This window comes from Alligator sinensis, unplaced genomic scaffold (assembly GCF_000455745.1).
Source record: "Alligator sinensis unplaced genomic scaffold, ASM45574v1 scaffold121_1, whole genome shotgun sequence".
Taxonomy (NCBI): domain Eukaryota; kingdom Metazoa; phylum Chordata; order Crocodylia; family Alligatoridae; genus Alligator; species Alligator sinensis.
In genome coordinates, this window is record NW_005841910.1 from 278300 (window position 1) to 296677 (window position 18378).

The 18378-nt window shown below is 40.3% G+C and overlaps 1 protein-coding gene across 2 annotated transcripts in view; it reads right to left on the bottom strand.

The window, feature by feature from the left end:
- The window catches only part of LOC102384413 (contactin-6), a 123441-nt gene that overhangs the window by 67783 nt on the left and 37280 nt on the right, over positions 1–18378 (bottom strand). For both annotated transcript variants that reach the window (XM_025197979.1, XM_014517458.2), the window contains exons 3-5: positions 17177–17380; positions 14595–14697; positions 1–103 (exon numbers count right to left, since the gene is read on the bottom strand). The exon at positions 1–103 is cut by the window's left edge and continues 115 nt beyond it. In XM_025197979.1, the coding sequence (XP_025053764.1) occupies positions 1–103; positions 14595–14697; positions 17177–17380 (410 nt within the window). The remainder of the gene's footprint in view (positions 104–14594; positions 14698–17176; positions 17381–18378) is intronic.

The following is an 18378-nucleotide window of genomic DNA, read 5'->3' on the forward strand; positions in this document are numbered from 1 at the left end:
CTGAACATCTGGGATTTCAAGGACTCCTTTGGCTTTATAGTGTTTGATTTTCCTTGCCAATGGGGTTCCATCAGACCTCTTCCAGCTAATACTGGGAACTGGACTAAATAATTATGATTCATTAGAAAAAAAGAGATAGTACAGTTATTACAGCAGAGGAAAGATAACAATCCTTTTATAATCAGTCAAGGAAAGAAGAGCTGTGTGAGGGGGATCATAAAATAAAATAAAATGACTGCTTCTACATTGCTAAGAGTCATTTACAGAAATTGCTGAGTGTGATTCTCCAAAGCATGAAAGTGATATAGGAGCATAAGTCCTACTAAAAGGACATAGCAGTTGGGTTCCTAAGTCACCTACATGCTTTAAAAAAATCCATGTGTAAATCAATATTGATTCACTAAATATTTAAAATTGGGACAAAATTCTGCCTTCTATTACCCATGAGAGATCAAAGATATAATGGGAGGAGACAGAGATGTCCAAAGACTTGGAAGTACATATAGACTTCACATATGACTTTGCATTATTGGTTGCTTTTTAGAAAGGACCAGATCTCTGCAACATTTTGGATGCTCATCGCTAATCAGTGATTAAAATATTGGAGCAGAACTCCAAGAGGTAGAAAGAGCTGTAAATCAAGGTATAAAAAAATGAGGGAGGGCAGAGAGAGATGAAAAGGGAAGGATAAAAAGCATGAAAAATTGAGTTAGTAAGAAGGTAAAGAGACAAGGGAGAATATTTCCTTGTTTTGCATTTTTATAGGTTTTTATCATTTTCATTTATATTTGGATCAATGTATTCTATATGATAAAAAATAGTCAAGTGTGAAGAAGGCTATAAATACTTCTAGAATTTCCGGTAATATCACAAACCATGCAAGCCTCACTTTCATGATCTATTATGACACCAGAACACTTTGAAATATTAATAGTCTTGCATTTCACGGTTGCCTTTCACATTACTGAAAACTAACGTAAGCTGCTTTTCCAAAGCAGAAGAGCTGTTACATTTTGAACAGCTTTTTACAGAAGCTTTGACTAAAGGCTGACTTTTTTTGGACATGGTGGCTGTATCCAGACGAGCGCACCCGTGCGGTATGTGGACCACACATTCAGCACATGCAGACTGCACATTCAGCTGTTCTCCATGCTGCAAGGTAGCAGCATGGTTGGGTTTTTTTTACCCTGGGGGATCCCAGGGTCAAAAAACCCATGCAAAAAAAAAAAGCAGATTGGTGCATGTGGGGGCAGCACGCACCACCCAAAACCAGAGCATGGCCAGCCAGAGCCACACTCCAGTGCTGGTCAGGCTCCAAGCAGCAAGATTGCTGCTGCTGCTGCTGTAGTGCTAGGAGGCCCCCAAGACTCCAGGGTGCTAGTGCCACCCCAGTACTGGCCCCAGCCTTTCCTAGTCCACCCCGGGTAATTTGGTGTGCACCAGACAGCACGAGGCATGGGTGTTTCCCAGGGACAAGTAGCAGCACCACAAGGTGTACCGCTGCTTCTTGCCCCCAGAGAAACAAATGTCCACGCTCACGTGGATGTGGCCAGTGATGTCATGACAAAGTACTCAGTTCTAAAGTTTAAAATATCACGAACATGCATTTCATATAGGAAGTATGCATGTTTTAGCCACTAGTAATGCCTCCTGCATGCCAGTACTCTAGGGCAATCCCACCTATAGATCAACCTACACACCAGCGATTCACAACCAGGTGCCACAGCACACTGGGGTGCTATGAGATCCTTTTAAGGGTGCCACGGAATGCCATGCAATTTGATCACTGTTGGGTGCACAGACACCTACACATGATCTCAAATAGAAATCCATAGTGTCAAACATATTCTGACCTTCTGTGGTCTTTGTTGAGCTCTTTGCAACCAAATAGGTGCTTTATTATGTTTCTGTTGTCTAAAAGCAAGTGAAAGCTAAGAGCTGGCACTTTCTAAGGGGTGCCTTGATTCTGAAAGAATTGAGACTCACTGACACAGTGGATGTGGATTGTTACAACCTGTAGTCAAAATGCCTTGCCTCTTTAGTTCAAGGTGTAGAAACTCATGCTTTTAGTTCTGGAGGTTCCTGCTTCAATCCTTTGGGTGTTGGCCAAGAAACAGTTGTCACGCATGCAACAAGAGTGTTGCAAACACATACTCCAATCCTGTGTGCTCTCCTATCCAGGCAGATGCTTGCACTCACACAAAGTCTTGTTCACTTCAGCGGGGCTTCAAAGAAGAAAAGAATCCACCCACACACATCTGCTTGCAGAACAAGAGGAGTACTGTGCATGAGTGTTTGCCTAATTGTGAGGTGAGTGAGTGTGGCTAGGCAAATGTCAGTTGGATAGAAAATCATCTAAGCCAAATGTGAAGAGAAAAATGTATACTTAGAGCTCTGTGACTACTACAGGAGACAAAATAATGTAAAACCTGCCCAATTTAGGATACCAGTTGCAACAAAATATAGGTTGGAAGTGTTGAAAGTCTGAAATATATTCAACAAAACAGTGTTTGCAGAAGTCAACGAGCAATGTGGCAGCTGAAGCTGCTTCTGCTAACTGAAGCTTCCCTCTGCTCTACAGGACAGAAATCATAGTGTTGAGACCAGAAATTTAACTGAAAACTCTCAAAGAGCTATTTAGAGGATGTAATAATTCATCTTGCTACTTTAAGTCATCTTGGTAACTCAGCTGCCCATAGAGTATGTGTATCGCTTTTTTCACTACACTTGATTGTAGCATTTTGCTATGGCCTTGAATTATATATTTGACTGTCTTCTGATCCCTCCAATGTAGCTGAAAAACATACTCCAGGAAAGACGGGGACATTGCTGATGGAGATTTAACTGAGATAAAACTGAGTTGATGTTAGTCGGAAAAGGAAGTACCTGAGATTTTTGCAGCACTTGCTGCAAAATTGCAATTCAGATTTTCTTATGAAGGTTTTCAGTCTAACAGGTTTTGTGGATGCCAGGTTTCACTGGGATTTTCAGACAACATGTTTGCCATCGTCACTTTTTATCTTTTATGTTTCACCATGACACGGCAGCCTTCCCTTTCTGACAAAGAACTCTTTGGTGTCATCCATACTTTTATTTCCAGAAGCTGGGTTACAGAAAGGTACACTGTACTTTCAAATCATTTAAGAACTGCAGCGTGTGTGCTGAGTAAGTCTGCCTCCTTATTGTTTTGAGTCAAGAGAAAGATCAGTTAGATTTGATCTTGTCACCTTACAGTAGATTGATGTGGGGCTCTGGAGACATTCAGGAGATCATGGCAAGCTTTTACAGTGCTATTGCACATTCAATGATGGGTAAATAGCTACTGTCTAATGCAACAGTACAATGGCCTTGTAACAGGACAAGGGCTCTGTCACTTTAAGTGGGGAGAGCAGCAGGCTCTGCAACAGAGGAGGGCAGGCTGCTCATTAAGGCCAAGTAGAAACCTGTGTGTGTGGCTGGGGAGCCATGTGACAGGAAGGGGTGGGGCTTTGGGGCATATAAACTCGGTGCCTATGCCCAACCAGGCAATTTGGTCCTGCATGGTGCTCCTGGGAAAGCAGGACTGTAGGAGACAGACGGCTTGGGGGCCTGCCAGTCTAAGAGAGCTGGGTTGATAGAGCTCAATGGGAAGTATGTCTTACAGGCAACACTGATCTGGGGCAGAGAGGGGGAAGGGGGTGAGGCTTTTTAGTTTGTAAAGCAGCTGCTTGTGTTTATGTTGTGTTTTAAGCTTGAGAGTGGATGACTAAGTTGTGGCTACTGCGGAGGTGTGAAAGCCATGAAGGGGTGCCTGGTGGGGCACTCCATGGCAGTCAGCCCAGCCCAGGGTCAAGGATCCAGAGGGTTGAGGACAAGTCCGAAGCACAAGGATGCAGGATGCTAGAGTCGGAAGCAATGGTCCAGGACAGTGTACCTGGGCTGAGGGGTGCAGCCAGAATAAAAGGCCCAAGGCCAGAAAGACTGGACAAAGGTTCAAGGCCTGAGGGCCAAGAGCTAAGTTAGGGCCAGAAGACCCACTCTGGATGAACATGGAGTAACATCTGAGAGGCATGGCTGTGGCTGCAGGGGAGGATGAAGATCACAAAAATAGATCATAAGGCAAATATAGATCTGACACACAGATAGGGCCAGAGCTCAGTACCAGGGGCAAGACTGGGGTCAGGGAGGTACCAGCTAACTCAAGTGGATTAGGGGTCACCGGGACCCTGGGGCAGCCTCCCTGAACACTATAATAGTTCTATCAAGACATGGCAGGAAAAGAAAAAGGGAGGGTACCCTGAGGAACTGGAGTCACATGAACACCAGCTAATCTCATGGCCACCCCAGGGACATTAACCTGTTACAGGACTATTCTGTAAAGCTATATCTTTCAGACTTTTTCTTATCAGTTTGAGAATGGGGGGGGACGACAATTTGTTACCTGAAATGCTCCAATGAAATATATCTTACTGGTTTTATTTCTGCCTCAGCAATGACTATTTATGAATAAGAAAATACTGCAGCAGACACCAAGACCAGAGGCAGGGCTCTGTGGAAAGAGGCCTCTTCTATCAACCTGTCAACTCAGGTTTACCCAGGTTTGAGCTGAGAATGCCGTCCTCTTTTCCTTATCCATACCAGATACTTATAATTACTTCCTTGGGGATCTTTCAAGACAAACTCTCCTCCCTTTCCTTTTTCTTTTTGAGGCCCTATCCTTCACATCAAGGCTGTTTGAAATATATTTCCCTTCTGATGTGAACTATTGCCGGATGACAGAAATAAAACTCAGCATTTGGTTCATCAACTTTGCTCTATTTAAATAAGTAATTGCAATAAATACTTAACGGTACTTTGTTCTCTCATTGGGGAGGCTTGCACTGAGCGGCCTAGTTTTATCAGAAAGAGAATTCATTTGTCAGGACAGCAGCTCCATCAGACCCTCTTCAACCTGAATTATAGGTTAAATGAATACTGTTGCAGACTGCAGTAGGCTGAGATTTTCAGTTATGTGCCCATCATCCATAAATAGAAGCTTCATTATCAAGGCAGTTTGAGATGGTCTGCGTTTCTACATTGGCTTTCCTGGTACCTCATTATCTTGGGCCTTCCACATCTTCAATCACTATACCTTGCGGAAGGCAGGTTTTTGTCTGGTTTCTATAGATTTAAATGATACCTCCTTGCCACATGCGTTTACATTCATTACAACAGAAACTCTTAGCAGCGACCTATTACTGCAGGCTAAATGAAACACTTCAACACCTCCTTCCCCCCCTCAACCCCATGAATGTCTTTAAAATGGATCAATTTAAAATTCACTTAGAGAAATTATTTTTGCCACTAGTCATTTGCATTTTATAAGCTGATGCTTTAGGGAGGGATGCTTTTGTTAAGTGCTGATAAACGCATGCAGAGTTTGTCCTAATACCCAGCTTGCTCCTCTCTCTTGGGATATCATATCTGTTGGGATTTTTTTGTATTGACTGTTTTAGGTCAGAATTATTCAAAAGGATACTAGGTCAACATTATAATCCAGACTAGTAGCTTATGCTTCAGTAAAGTTTCATTTTCTTCAGTGAGTACTCATGCAAGGTATTATTCTGCTTGAGTAACGGTATTGTAATTTGACCATGTGTGTTTTCTTTCTTGTTCTGTTTTAAACATATACCACAAAACCCTTGGAGTAAATGTACAACAAATGAATCTAAGGGTTTTCTTGAGCCAAGCAAGATTAAGTCAGGAGGCAAAAATGAAAGGAAGTGCTGAGTGCCAAGGATGGGACTCCATTGGCACTCTATCCTACTCTTTGAAAACATACAAGAAGGTATGAATATGGTAATAGGGCATGCACGCAATGTTTTAAAAACTCCCAAGAGCCTTAGGTGAGTACCAAGCACCTTTCAAGATGCTTGGGCTCTTAAAAAGCATCTTCACCTATGATGGAATAATGGGAGACAAAATTGTGTCATCTGTCTGATTTTGGGCCTATCTGAGGGAAAGGAAATGAGTCCCCAAAGATGAAGTTTCAAGACCTACATACTTCTTTTGTAGTTCTTGACACCACCATCTACTTCGGCCCATCAAGATATCCACTGCAACAACCCAGTCCCTTCCCATTTGACACCGGGATTCAAAGCCCCCTTGGCCAAAATTCCACTGTGTTGTTCAGGGAACATTCATGGAAGTGGTTTTCACAGCATCCAAGGGATGTGCGGCACTTAAGCAGATCCCCAGAATTCCCAGCTTTGAAAACTGCATGTGCAATAAAATGGTTGCAAGTAGCACCCCTTTCCCCCCACCCCCCACCTAAGAAAAAATAAATAAGGGGGAGAAAACTGCTTTTATCAACATTGGAATAACACTCTTTTGCTTTAATTAAAAAATAACAATAACAAGATTAAAATATGTAATTGCTCAGAGCCAGAAAACTTTGTAACTTCTAAGAACAATGAGTACAGCTATCAAATTTATTCCACTTTGCAGACTGCAAAGTCTCTATTTTACTTTAGCAAATAAGAAAGCACAGTATATAAATATGGGCCTGCAAACATAAATCTATAGTGTATTTCAATGTTCCAGAGCATCTAGCAACACTGGGCAAAGCTACTAATATTATTTATATTGTACAAGACAGACAGAAGAATCACAAAACTATAAGTTACTAACTTAGAAAGAAGAAAAGACAGAAAATATTTTATTTTGGGTGACACATCCTGGCACACTGAGCATCAATTTAAATAGTCTGCAACCTCACAAGCAGCACTAATAGGAAACTTCCATTTTTCCTTGAAATTAAAATACAACAGTCAGCCAATCACATTGTGTTTGTGTAATCTTTCATGTGTAACATCATAGGGCACTTCACAATAAAATTACATTTATAGCATAGATAATTACGACCATGCCTGGTTAAACAAATGAGACAAAACTGAGATTTGAAAGCTGCTATCATGATTGCATCAAATGCTGACACAAGAAAGAACTAAGAAGCAAAGGGCATGATAATTAAAGGGCTCAGACTTCCAGTCATTCTGCTTTATTAGTCAGAGAGCAGTTGAGATCCAAAGTTACTGGTAACTTTACATTGCTTCCATTTTCAAGGAAGTGGCATTGTTCAGAAGTGTGATAAGAGTTGTCACATACCTCAAGTAGGATAGTGGTGACAGGGAGATAAGCTACTGGAGCTTCCAGATGGTAACATATGTCCAAAGAGCTTGTGCCAAATGCTAATTATGAATATGGCCCAGAATACCTATGGTCTCTGTTGGGATTATGGTCTGAAATCCATCCGCAGTGTATCTAAGAAATGAGGTCCTAGTTTTCAGATGGCCAATCAGCTTCTGTATCTTTCACTTCAAAAGCCACTAGAACCTAACAGAGTAGCAGTCTATATAGTTTCCTGGGTCTTATATATGTTGAGGCCACACCTGTGTTGATGTGGTTCTTCATATCTTCATGGTTTCCGAATAGCATCACCTCTGAACATTTATCATGAGATGATACAGCCCATCTTCCATGACAAATGAGTGTTTGGGGCTATAAACGACAGGGTCTGTGACAAGTACTTCACTTGTATATGCTTTTTGTTCTCAAATCAGCAACAGCTCATACGTTGTCAACTGGGACTAACCTGGCTTAGAAAGCATGAAAGCCCATCCCCCAAATCCATGATCATTAACATCCTCATCCATGATCTTTTCATTGCAATAACCCCTCTAAGACCATAGTGAAGAATAATGTTTAGTGTTTTTGTTTATTTTGACCAAAAGCATGACATTTAATATTGGCATAAAAGTAATATTCCTGCTATTGTGGTTCAGTGGTAGAATCCTGGTCTGCCATGTGAATTACCTGGGTTTGATTCCTGGATAGGCAAATAATCAAAGCACTGAATATTAGGGTTGTGTGAAGCTTCAGTTGCTTGACTCAAGTCAGTAGAGATTTGCCCAAATTTGTCGGCTGAATCTGGAGAGCCTTTAGTCTTCTGAATAGATTTGATGATTCTGACATAGACACAGCTTTAAATGTTTTTTCTACATGCCTCAAGGTACCAGGCAGCTTGTGAATGCTGAGATGGGGCAGATGGAGCATCCCATGGGAACATGGAGGGGTCCCTCTCATGCTCATCAGTGGACCTGGAAGTGGACCAGAAGCACTTCTCGTCCACCGTAGAGCATGCGGAAAACCCCTCCCTTCTCCCTGGCTCAGTGACTGGTGCTTCTTGGGTCTGGGGGGCACCCGGGGTCCCCCTGTGGCTAATCGCTGAACCGAGGGGGCATGGGGGGGTTCCCCATGTAGTCAATGGCAAACCTGGAAGTGGACTAGAAATACTTCCAGTCCACTTCTGGGCCCACTGTTGGCCACGCCTGGTACATCGAGGTATGTAGAAAAAACTTTTAAAGCTGTGTCTATGGCCAAATCTCTGATTCTCTGAATCAGCATCAAATCTTCAGATTCAGATTTGGCCATATCAAATCAGGACAGTGACCCAAATCAACTAATCAAATCACTGTCCCCCAAATCGGGCCGAATCTAATCAAATACGGCCAGCTTCGCACACCCCTACCAAATATCTAGACTTGGTCTGGCCTTTGGATTCTGTCTCAGTGGTCTAAGTGGGGCTGGAAGGTCTGAGCAGCCTCCACTCTTCCATACTCCTGACTAAGCATACATGTCAAAGGTCTGGGTTACTTATGGCCACACCATGATCCAAAAGGATTGGTGGTTGCCTACTATAGGCAGTGATATCTGTAAATTGCACTCAGAGGCTCCTGTACTGTCTCCCCCACCCCCAACCCCTGCCCCTATTGCTGGAGAGGCCCTGCCAGCTGGATTGTCTGCTGCTGCTTATCAGGGAAGCAAAAATCACAGCATATTATAAACCTCTGCCAATTGGGTGGGGGGAAGGGATGGGCAAGTAGCAAAACAAAAAACATTAAAGAAGCCACTCCTGGCATGATTTATAGAGATCCCTAACTATAGGTAATATTGGCAGTGGAACACTAGGTTGGAATTATGGAAATTGGGTAGCTCCTCAAGTAACTTCTCTGTGTCTCAATTTCTCTCTGTAAAATGATGAAACAAGATGTAAGTTACGTGCTTTGTTTCTTGCATTCGCTTTTCCAGTTAATCATAAAGATAACTCCATGAGGCATGCTTTTTGTTTCCTTCCTCCCCAACAGGCTTCAAGCATTGCAGCACCAATTTATCTTCCATCTAAAAATCAAAGCGTCATCATGATCTGTTGAAAGTATATACAGAAACCTGCATTCTTCAGAGTGATTCACTGTCAAGAAATGATCCATGATTTGAAAATTACTTTTGAATCCTGCCTGTTCTACAGTTTGATACAAATCCCAAAATCCCCATATTCAATTCTCCTCTAATTATGAGGTCCTTCAAACTTGTCTTATACACTGATACTAATATATTGTTCCAGCTTTGAGGTACCATCCTATCCTTCAAACATTTTCTGAACAGTTAACCTATCCACAGCTCCTTCATCCACTAAGAAAACATAATCTAAAGTTGATGTTCTGCCCCCTTTAATTTTCTTGGCAATTCAGCCTCTATGACTTCTGCGATGTTTTGTGACAAAAAGTTGCCATCTTCGAGACAGCCAAGAGAGTTTGGCATATAGTATTTGATAATTTTACTACATCTTTGTTCAGTCATGTACTTCCTTATTGGTTAGATATATTACTGGCAAAATAAAAAAAAAAAATAAATAATCCCCCCAAAATTCAGTCAACTAAAAAGGTAATATAAACAAATGTTTGTCACTTATTTTAAAGGTCAGAGGAAAAATGAATAAAATAATATTTCTTTTTATGCTCACCTCTTCCTAATCATAACTAAAATGGTATTGTTAGGGCTGGGGCCTTTAACTATTGAAATAGTTAATGACTGTGATCAGCTAATCTCATATTGTGAATGCCATCTTAAAAATAAATAAAGGTTATTTCAAATCTTGTTCACTTCCTCCTTAAGATCCTAATTATTCCTCATTTTCTTTCATTTAGAGGAATTTCAGAAGTGTGGGCTTCTGGCCACCAAGAAGTAGGAGTTACCAGAAACTCTAAGAAAAAAACCCTAGTCTCATAAGACTCCCAGGACCCAAGATATCTGAAATAGTTCAACAAGCTTGGTTCAGTATTTCAGGTTTATAAGGATAAAGTTTCCAGCTTGTAGAATGTGGCAAAACTCTATTAATTTCAGCAGAACAATGTTAATTAGCCTTACACGTGGGTAGATTCAGGCTGAGATTATGCTAGTATTCATAAATAATTACAATGTTAGTATCATTGGAATTACCATTCACTCACATCTGCAGAACACTGACTCAGATCTGCCTACCTTTTTAGTGAATTATTGTTCTTTTTATTTATGAAAACAAAATATCAGCCTGAATTAACTTTATCTAAATTATCCCGACATTTAAAAAAAAAGATTAATGAAAATAAAAAGGAGATTAATAGACTCCGAAGTCCTGAATTATTAAGTCTCTTAGTTACAATTAATGGTAAATTATTCTTTCTAGTACTCATATTTTATTATGCAGCTGTACTTGTCACTCCCTTTTTTTTTGCTTGACACTTGCAGTTGCTCAGCAAGATACATTACCTCTGGAGACAGATTAACTCTGACAACTCCAACCAGATCTCCCTCTTTGTTCTTGAGACCTAGGTCCAAAACAGAGGCATAGCCTCTGCAACACTGATCTTTGTATTTCCTATTTTTTAACTGCCTGGTCCCTGGAGTAGAATCCCCCAATATGTGCCAGGTTCCAGGGTCCTTATACAATGCTTGAGGGAAATCAGGAGGTGGAGAATAAAACCTGAAACAACCAGCATGTCGAGGAGGGAGCTCCATAAAGCTAACCAATAGGAAAGGCCTCTCTTATTCCTCTCTGGAACTTAGCATCTACTCAGGGCAGCAGGAAGTCACTTCTATTAAATTAAAAAAAAATGGCCATAATATGTATTACCGTTTTATTTGAAATATTTGTTCTGTACTATTATTCGTAGCACTTGGCCACAACCTTCACGGTGAAGATTATTCTTTTAACTACTTTTCTTTAACGGATCAGTTTTGCAACCATCAGGATTATAGACATCTTCACCTGACATCCCAGTCATTGTTATACTAGTTAACATGCTGTGCCTACAATATAGGAAATGCTGAAGTCAGGCAGATATATATTTAAATTTTCAATATTCTTTTACAACAAAAAATTAGATCACTAAAGCAACAACAAAAAAAGGGGGTTAGGGGGGTGGAGAATGTGGCCAGAGGTGCCTAATCATAGAATTGCCTGAATATCAGTGGCTTAATTCATATAATGATTTAGTGTCTGTTTATTTATACAACACAATACAATTCCATGGAGAGAGACCCAGATTACTCGGGTACTAGAAGCAGTATATCTAGATTAGCTGTGATGGATAAATTAGCCTGGGTAGATCAAACTAGTATTGCTGGACTGCATCTGGTGCCCAATTAGCTTATTTAAAGTAAGTTCAAATGTCTCTCTGTGTACGCAGCTACACATGTGCTTTACTGCAGAGTAGACTAATTAGCTCCACAGTAAAGCATCACTGTCTACATGAGCGCTGGTATTAGGGTGCATTAAATTAACTCCTCTGTATGACAGTACTCTCAGGAACACTACTATCTTACAGCAGAGTAAGTAACTGAGCTGAAATGCATGTGTAAACAGTGAGAGGGGCTGGCTAGGGCATGAGGGTGCTTAATTGCAGGGGTGGCCTGCCACCTAGCCACACAGCTCCTCAATCTCAGCATGCTCCTGCCCCAGCCAACCCCTCTGCTGCTTGATGCTGCTACCCAGAACCCAGGGCTGACCCCTTGGACTCCCCTGCCAGCCCAGGGCTGCTTCAGCCTGGTTCAAATTGCTGTTGTCCCAGGTGCGCATGTAGTCAGTGTGCCCAGGAGCAGTTTCCTGCAGCTCATACAGCTCCAGAGTTTATTGTGGCATGTTAATGGCACATATAGATGAATCCAGTGTTATTGCATTGTACCAGGTAGATATACCTCTGGGGGACATGAAAACAACTGGTACTAATGCAACAGGGTGGGTGAAAGAGATGCTCAAAGAAGTCAGGAAATGCAAACTTAAGCTCAGCCTAAACTGGTCTCTTCAGCTTATACCTTAAACCACGAATGTACTTTGGGAACAGTAAGCAGTACACGTGATTTTATTTTCCATATAAGTGAAATTTAGTACTTCTCAAAATGCTGTACTGTGACAATACTTTCATTTATAGCTTCTAGAGACCAAGACCACAGCAGGTTGCCTATATAGCCTGTTTAGATGTGGAAAATCTCTATTATTCGTAGCACAGAGGCGGTGACAGCTGATGGTATTGGCTGAACCAAGTGGACTAACAGTATGAATTCAGAAAATAAATGGATAATGGGAATGCAATTCTGAATCCCTAGAGAGATAATAATGCCTTAGGAAGAACAAAGGTATGAAAGGAAAAACTGGTGATATGACTAAGATTTTAATGGATACAGACAACACTATAGGCCAGAGTTCTAAACATATTTAAGTACCTAAAGGCACAGATCAACAAGCAGAATTTTTAAACACCTAATTCCCAGTAACACCAATGGAGGTAAGACTCCTAGTTTTTTTTCAAAAACTCAGTTGGTTGTGATCTACATTTTTTTGAACATGGATACCTTTAAAAATCTGGCTCTATGGAACCTGTCTACACATTTGACATGTAATGTTTTCTCTTCTATGCTCATACATGCCTGTCAGTTCTGAAATGGTGTTTTTCACTGATTCACATTAGTTACAATGTGGTATTGAATTAAAAAAAAAATAAACAAAAATCAGGGAGGCAACGTAGGAATAGTGGAAATCATCTCTTTACCAGTTATCTAACATACCACCACAACTCTAAGCACTGAAGAGTGCTGTGATCATATATTTATATTTGTTCAACTAAATGCACATTGTCACTTTCATATTACTATCTACCCAATGATATAGTCATATATTGTGATGCTATGCATGTCTCACTAGCCAATACTAGCACCAGCAATATGCAACATTTACAAAACGGAGCTAGTTAGAGCTAGTCAAAGGATCTTTAATGCAACTTTGCTACTCCAAACATATATACAGAGTAGTGTGTGTGTGTGTGTGTGTGTGTGTGTGTGTGTGTGTGTGCGGAGTAGCAAAGATACATAAAATATCCTTTGAAGAGCTATATCTTTGCTACTCCAAACATGTATATGGAGTAGTATGTGTGCGTGTGTGTATATATGTATATGGAGCAGCAAAGGTGCATTAAAGACCCTTTGAATAGCTATAACTAGCTCTCTTTTGAAAATGTTCTACTTGGAGTACACATTGTTTAAGAAAGCTTACTTTAGACACACCTCTTTTCTGATAGCCACATTTACCTGCTTTACAAAATACCTAAAATGGGAGTAAGTCCAATGCACTGCATTATATAGCCCTTCCTTATCTCAACAAGATAAGGCAACTTTTTATGTATAATTTACACTCTTATTTTAGATGATTGCATGTCATCTGTATTTCTTTCTGTCATATGTTCAGCATGCACCAGATGGAACTGTCAAATGAAACCTTGAACTGTAAATCCAACAATGACTCTCTTGCTCCTAAAACAAGTCGTTAAATGAGTATAGCTGTAAGTATATAAAATAATCTGACAGTATTTGGAAAAAAGCATCAGATTAATCTACATAAACATCTACACTCACAATATATATTTATATATTTAGGAATATCTATATATTCCTAAATATATATTGCTTTTGTCCTATTAGAATATATATATATTCTAATAGGACAAAAGTGACCAATTTTTAAGACACGCTTCTATTTAGATTTTTATGTCGATTAATCTGATGCTTTCTTCCAAATACTGTCAAGTTGTTATTTAACCATACATTTATGTTTAGGAAACAGTAGTTTCCAGAGGAAAACCTGATTAAGTTGTATTGTCTACAAGTTAGGTTTTTAACCTTTGGGAAAGCTTAAAAACATAAAAACCTACACTCTTCAAATGGATTGTCAACATGAACGAAAACTAAATAGAGGTCAACAATCTGAGGTTATTTTGGTCTCCCTAAAGAAAATACATGTTCAATGAAAATACTATCCATAGAACCATAGACAATAGGGTTGGAAGGGTCCCAGTCCATCTCCCTGCCCAATGCTTAAAACATATCTGATGGACATCTCTGTCAATGAAGGCTCTACAGCCTCTCTTGATGTCTAGTCCCAAGCTTAACTATCCTTAAAAATAGATTTTCCTTAGTCCTCCTACTCTAGATATATTTATTTGATGCAGAAAAGAGCTTACGTTTCAGAATTTGATTTAATTTGATTGTGACCATTTTGCATGGAAACAATCTTAATTAAACTGTAAAAACAAAAATAAACAAACAAAAACAAAAAACCCAGCATTCAAATTCTATGCATTATGGATGAAAATCTATTTTGACCCACTGTTCCAAAAACATTCATAATTCACTGTATAACAGTGTTTGAATAATTTACTGTATAACAGTGTTTGAATAAACGTTTAAATAAAAACATGAAATCTTACTTTCCAAGGGCAAAGCATTCCAGTTTAACAGATGAACCCTTCACTGCATAAGTTGTTTCTGGAAAACGTACTTCAATCTTTGGTTCATACTCCCCCATCACACCTGTTGAACATCAAAACAGCTAGCACTCCAGTTGAGCCTCAGACCTGTCTAGTACAACAGAATTTCAGTGTAAAAGAAAGGATGTTATTTATAATGTTAGAGCCTCATCCTCCACCCTTGGGAATCAACCAGAGTTTTTCCTAGGATATCACTGAAAAGAGATTTGGGCTTGTGGGTCAGCATCAAGTAAATGAATTGGCCTATGAAGTGATATACAGCTTTTGTTCCAGCCTCTCTTCATGGTTCAATTCCACTTCTAGGCAGATCTTCAAAAGAAGTCAGGGTCCAACCACTCCCATTGAGAACAGTGACGAGGAACACACATAACATTTTCAATTAATATTAATATTCCATTTGTGATATGGGTAAAGATGGGGGCAATGGGAGTTGCTGTGCCTTTAAGCCCTTCTGAAAATCTCATTACTTATTTTATGTACCTAAATCAGAGCTCAAAGCTTTAGAAAATGTAGTTCCAAATTCAGGTTCCGAGTAATTTTTGAAAGCCAGAATATGAGTTGTTGGGAAAGGGACAAACTCTGTACATTTGATAGATATATCTAATTACAGTGAATGGACCTGGTTGGGATGTTCAATTTTGTGGAAGGGGTATAGGTTGCAGCCGTTATTTTTAGGGCATACGTTTAAAGCTGAATTTCCCACTTGTAGGCATTTTCCTAAGTCATTTATTGCATTAAAGATAACCCATCCATTTAGAAATTCTTGATGATACATCATCACCTAAATCCTATATGGAAGATTATCAATTTTTAGTTTGTTTGACAAAAATTTGGTTAACATTGTGTATGCATCTATTATTCTCCATCTGGCTTCAGAATCATTGACTTGGAACTTGAACCAAACTCCATCTATAGTTGTTAACAGGGAGACTGCTGTTTAATTCAGTTTGCTTTGAACCAGCCCTCAGCTTTACCTAATGACATTTAAAGAAATATAGGAAGACAATAAAGAGCAGAAGAGATGTGCACCACTGTGATAGGATAAGGCCTGAAGAGGGGGAACCAAGAAGTTGAAAAGGTTGGAGAGGAGAGACAGAAGAAGAGAAGAGAAGAATCTAGCATTTTTTGTTCATGTTTTATGACAAGTAATTAACTTCATGGGCTATAGAGATATTTCTGGGTGTTGTGGTATTTACAAAACACAACCCACCTCAAAAATTGCTCTTGGCTGTATGTAGACAAAACAAGGGGCATGTGTGCAAAACACTTTAAAGTGGGGTAAATGCTTTTGCACCACTATAATGGTGTTGGTGTTTGCACACATCAGTGGCATATTGCATAGTAATTCCAGCTGCTGTAGAAAATACAGCAGCCTAATGCGTCTTATGTGACTTGAGTGACTCCTTGGAGGAGTTTTAGTTTGCCGCCTTACAGCCATGGCTTTGTGCAGCTCAGGGGCTCTGTAGGAAGCCCATGCAGGCAGCCTGGCAACAGCCTGGGAAGGCAGGCTCTGCCCAAGAAAAGTGGCATGCCTGATCTTTTTCTTTCTTTCTTTTTTTTTGGCCTAGAGCCTGCCTGTCTGCCTAAGCTGCATGGGGGCCCGGTGCTTCCCTCCATGGCTGCAGTGTCCCCCAGGACCACCCGAGCCAGGTGTCTGCAGGTGGGTGCTACCTGGATGGAGGGGCCACTGCTGCCAAGGAGGGAAGCACCAGCCCCACCGCCACAGTCCAGGGACCGTTCCACCCATCGGCAGCATGCCCTCCCCTCCTCACTGCTGGGGAGGCAGGTAAGTTCAGGTGTGTGCATGCTATGGGAATTTAAAGGTCCCTAAATTGAAGAAGTGTTTTTAAAACCCACCGCTTCAATTTAGGGCCCCCATTTAATCTACACAAGCCCTACAATACCATCAGAATTTTTTAGTGCAGTTATCATCTTATAATGCACAGTTGACTTTAATTTACTCTTGGAACATGACTTTCTGTGGTATTTTGTTACTGTTTATCAGAGTGCTTTGAAAACAGTATGAGGGATTGCAATTTTGGTGAGCAAGCCCATCAAAAAAAACTTTGCTACCAGATTTCCCAGTTCTATATTTCCCACTGTGAACATTTAATTAAAGGGCTGCCTAAAAAGGTGTTTGTGTATGTGTGTTTTTCTCACTTCAGTGACTCACTGTTGAGCAGCTTGGTGGATTTTGTATTTAAGCAATGACTTGAATTTAAACGTAGAAATCTTTGTTTCCAATTCAAATCCAAACGTGAATATTCCTAGGAAGAAGAGTAACATGGGGAACTATCATTTGTTTTGCTTTCTTACAATTACATGAAATTGTGTCTTGCTGTATATGTACTTATCCTCTATCCAAAGTCCACTTAAGTCAAATGGACAATGCTGGATCAGGCTCTAATTGAGTGGGGATTTGTTAGAACCTTAGGATTAATTGCTGGCATCAAAGTCAAACAAAGGCTTTTGATTAGTTTTATGACATCTTTTTTGCAGATAACCATATTAAAAGAACTTACCATCATTGCGCAGAAGGAGTGGAGTTGGTGGACCCTGTACTCTTTGTTGTGCTTTAGTGTTAGCTACAATGCACGTATAGTTGCCCACATCAGATGGCTCAACTTTAGCGACGTATAAATTTCCTGTCTCTTGAGACACAAATCGCCGACTATCCTCCTGAACATATAAGGGGTTATTGTTGAAGATCCAAGCATAGGATAAGTCTGGAAAACATTGAATACTCATCATGCATCCCTTCCAATGTAACCTGCTCCATATTGGTGCCTCATTACAATATGCAGCCACCGCAAGCATCCAGTCATCCTCACGGTAACAGTCTGGGTTGAGCAAATTTTGTCTCAGGTAAAATAAGCATGGTTTCATCTTGGAACTTAAACCAAAACTCTTCCACAGTTCACAAAAGTTTGGATAATATTTTTGCTCCATTCTCCCCTTTTCCCCCCTGTACCTAAACTATTTCCCACCTTCAAACAGGTGTAGAAACACATGACTTGAAATGCTATAAAAATGTTTCAGTACTTTCCATTTTTAGTACTGTTCTCTTAAATGTCTTGCAGGCCTATTATTCTTCACACCAGGCGATGGTCCTTTCTATTCTGTTTAAATGACATGAAAGGAAATACCATAAATGATTTCCTAGTTTATCACTGGATTCCCAAGAAAAGAAGGGAAAGGGAGACCATAGGCAAGAGATTTAATTTTTTTCTATACTAATTTTTAAAAGAGAGCAACAGGTGCAGTTTTTTGGCTGCCACATACTAGACCCTACAAGCCCCCAGAGATCATTCCTCTATTTTCCATACTTCTGTTTTCTCTTGCTCTTCTGTAGTTCCTATGCTGCTCCAAATTCCTTTCTTTCCATTCTCCTTACTCTTTTCTATGACCTCTTTCCTGCTGCCTCTGGGTCTTATGCTACCAACCGTACTGTTGCTTTGACTTCAGAGATGCACCTAGTGATCAAAGGTTGTTTTGGACTAACTTGTTTGGGTCCTAATGGCAATTTAGCCACACCTACATAAAGCTCATTAAGAGCTACTGACTTGAGTATTTATCCTGTGTTTGTGGCAGGTTGTGCAGCCCCCGTACAACTCTGTGTGACTATAACTCAGTATCCAGTAAGTTGGTTACTACAACACTGCACCACAGTCACAGCAGTATAGACATAGTCTTAGCTGTGTTTCTTCCTCTGCAGCTCTTTCCC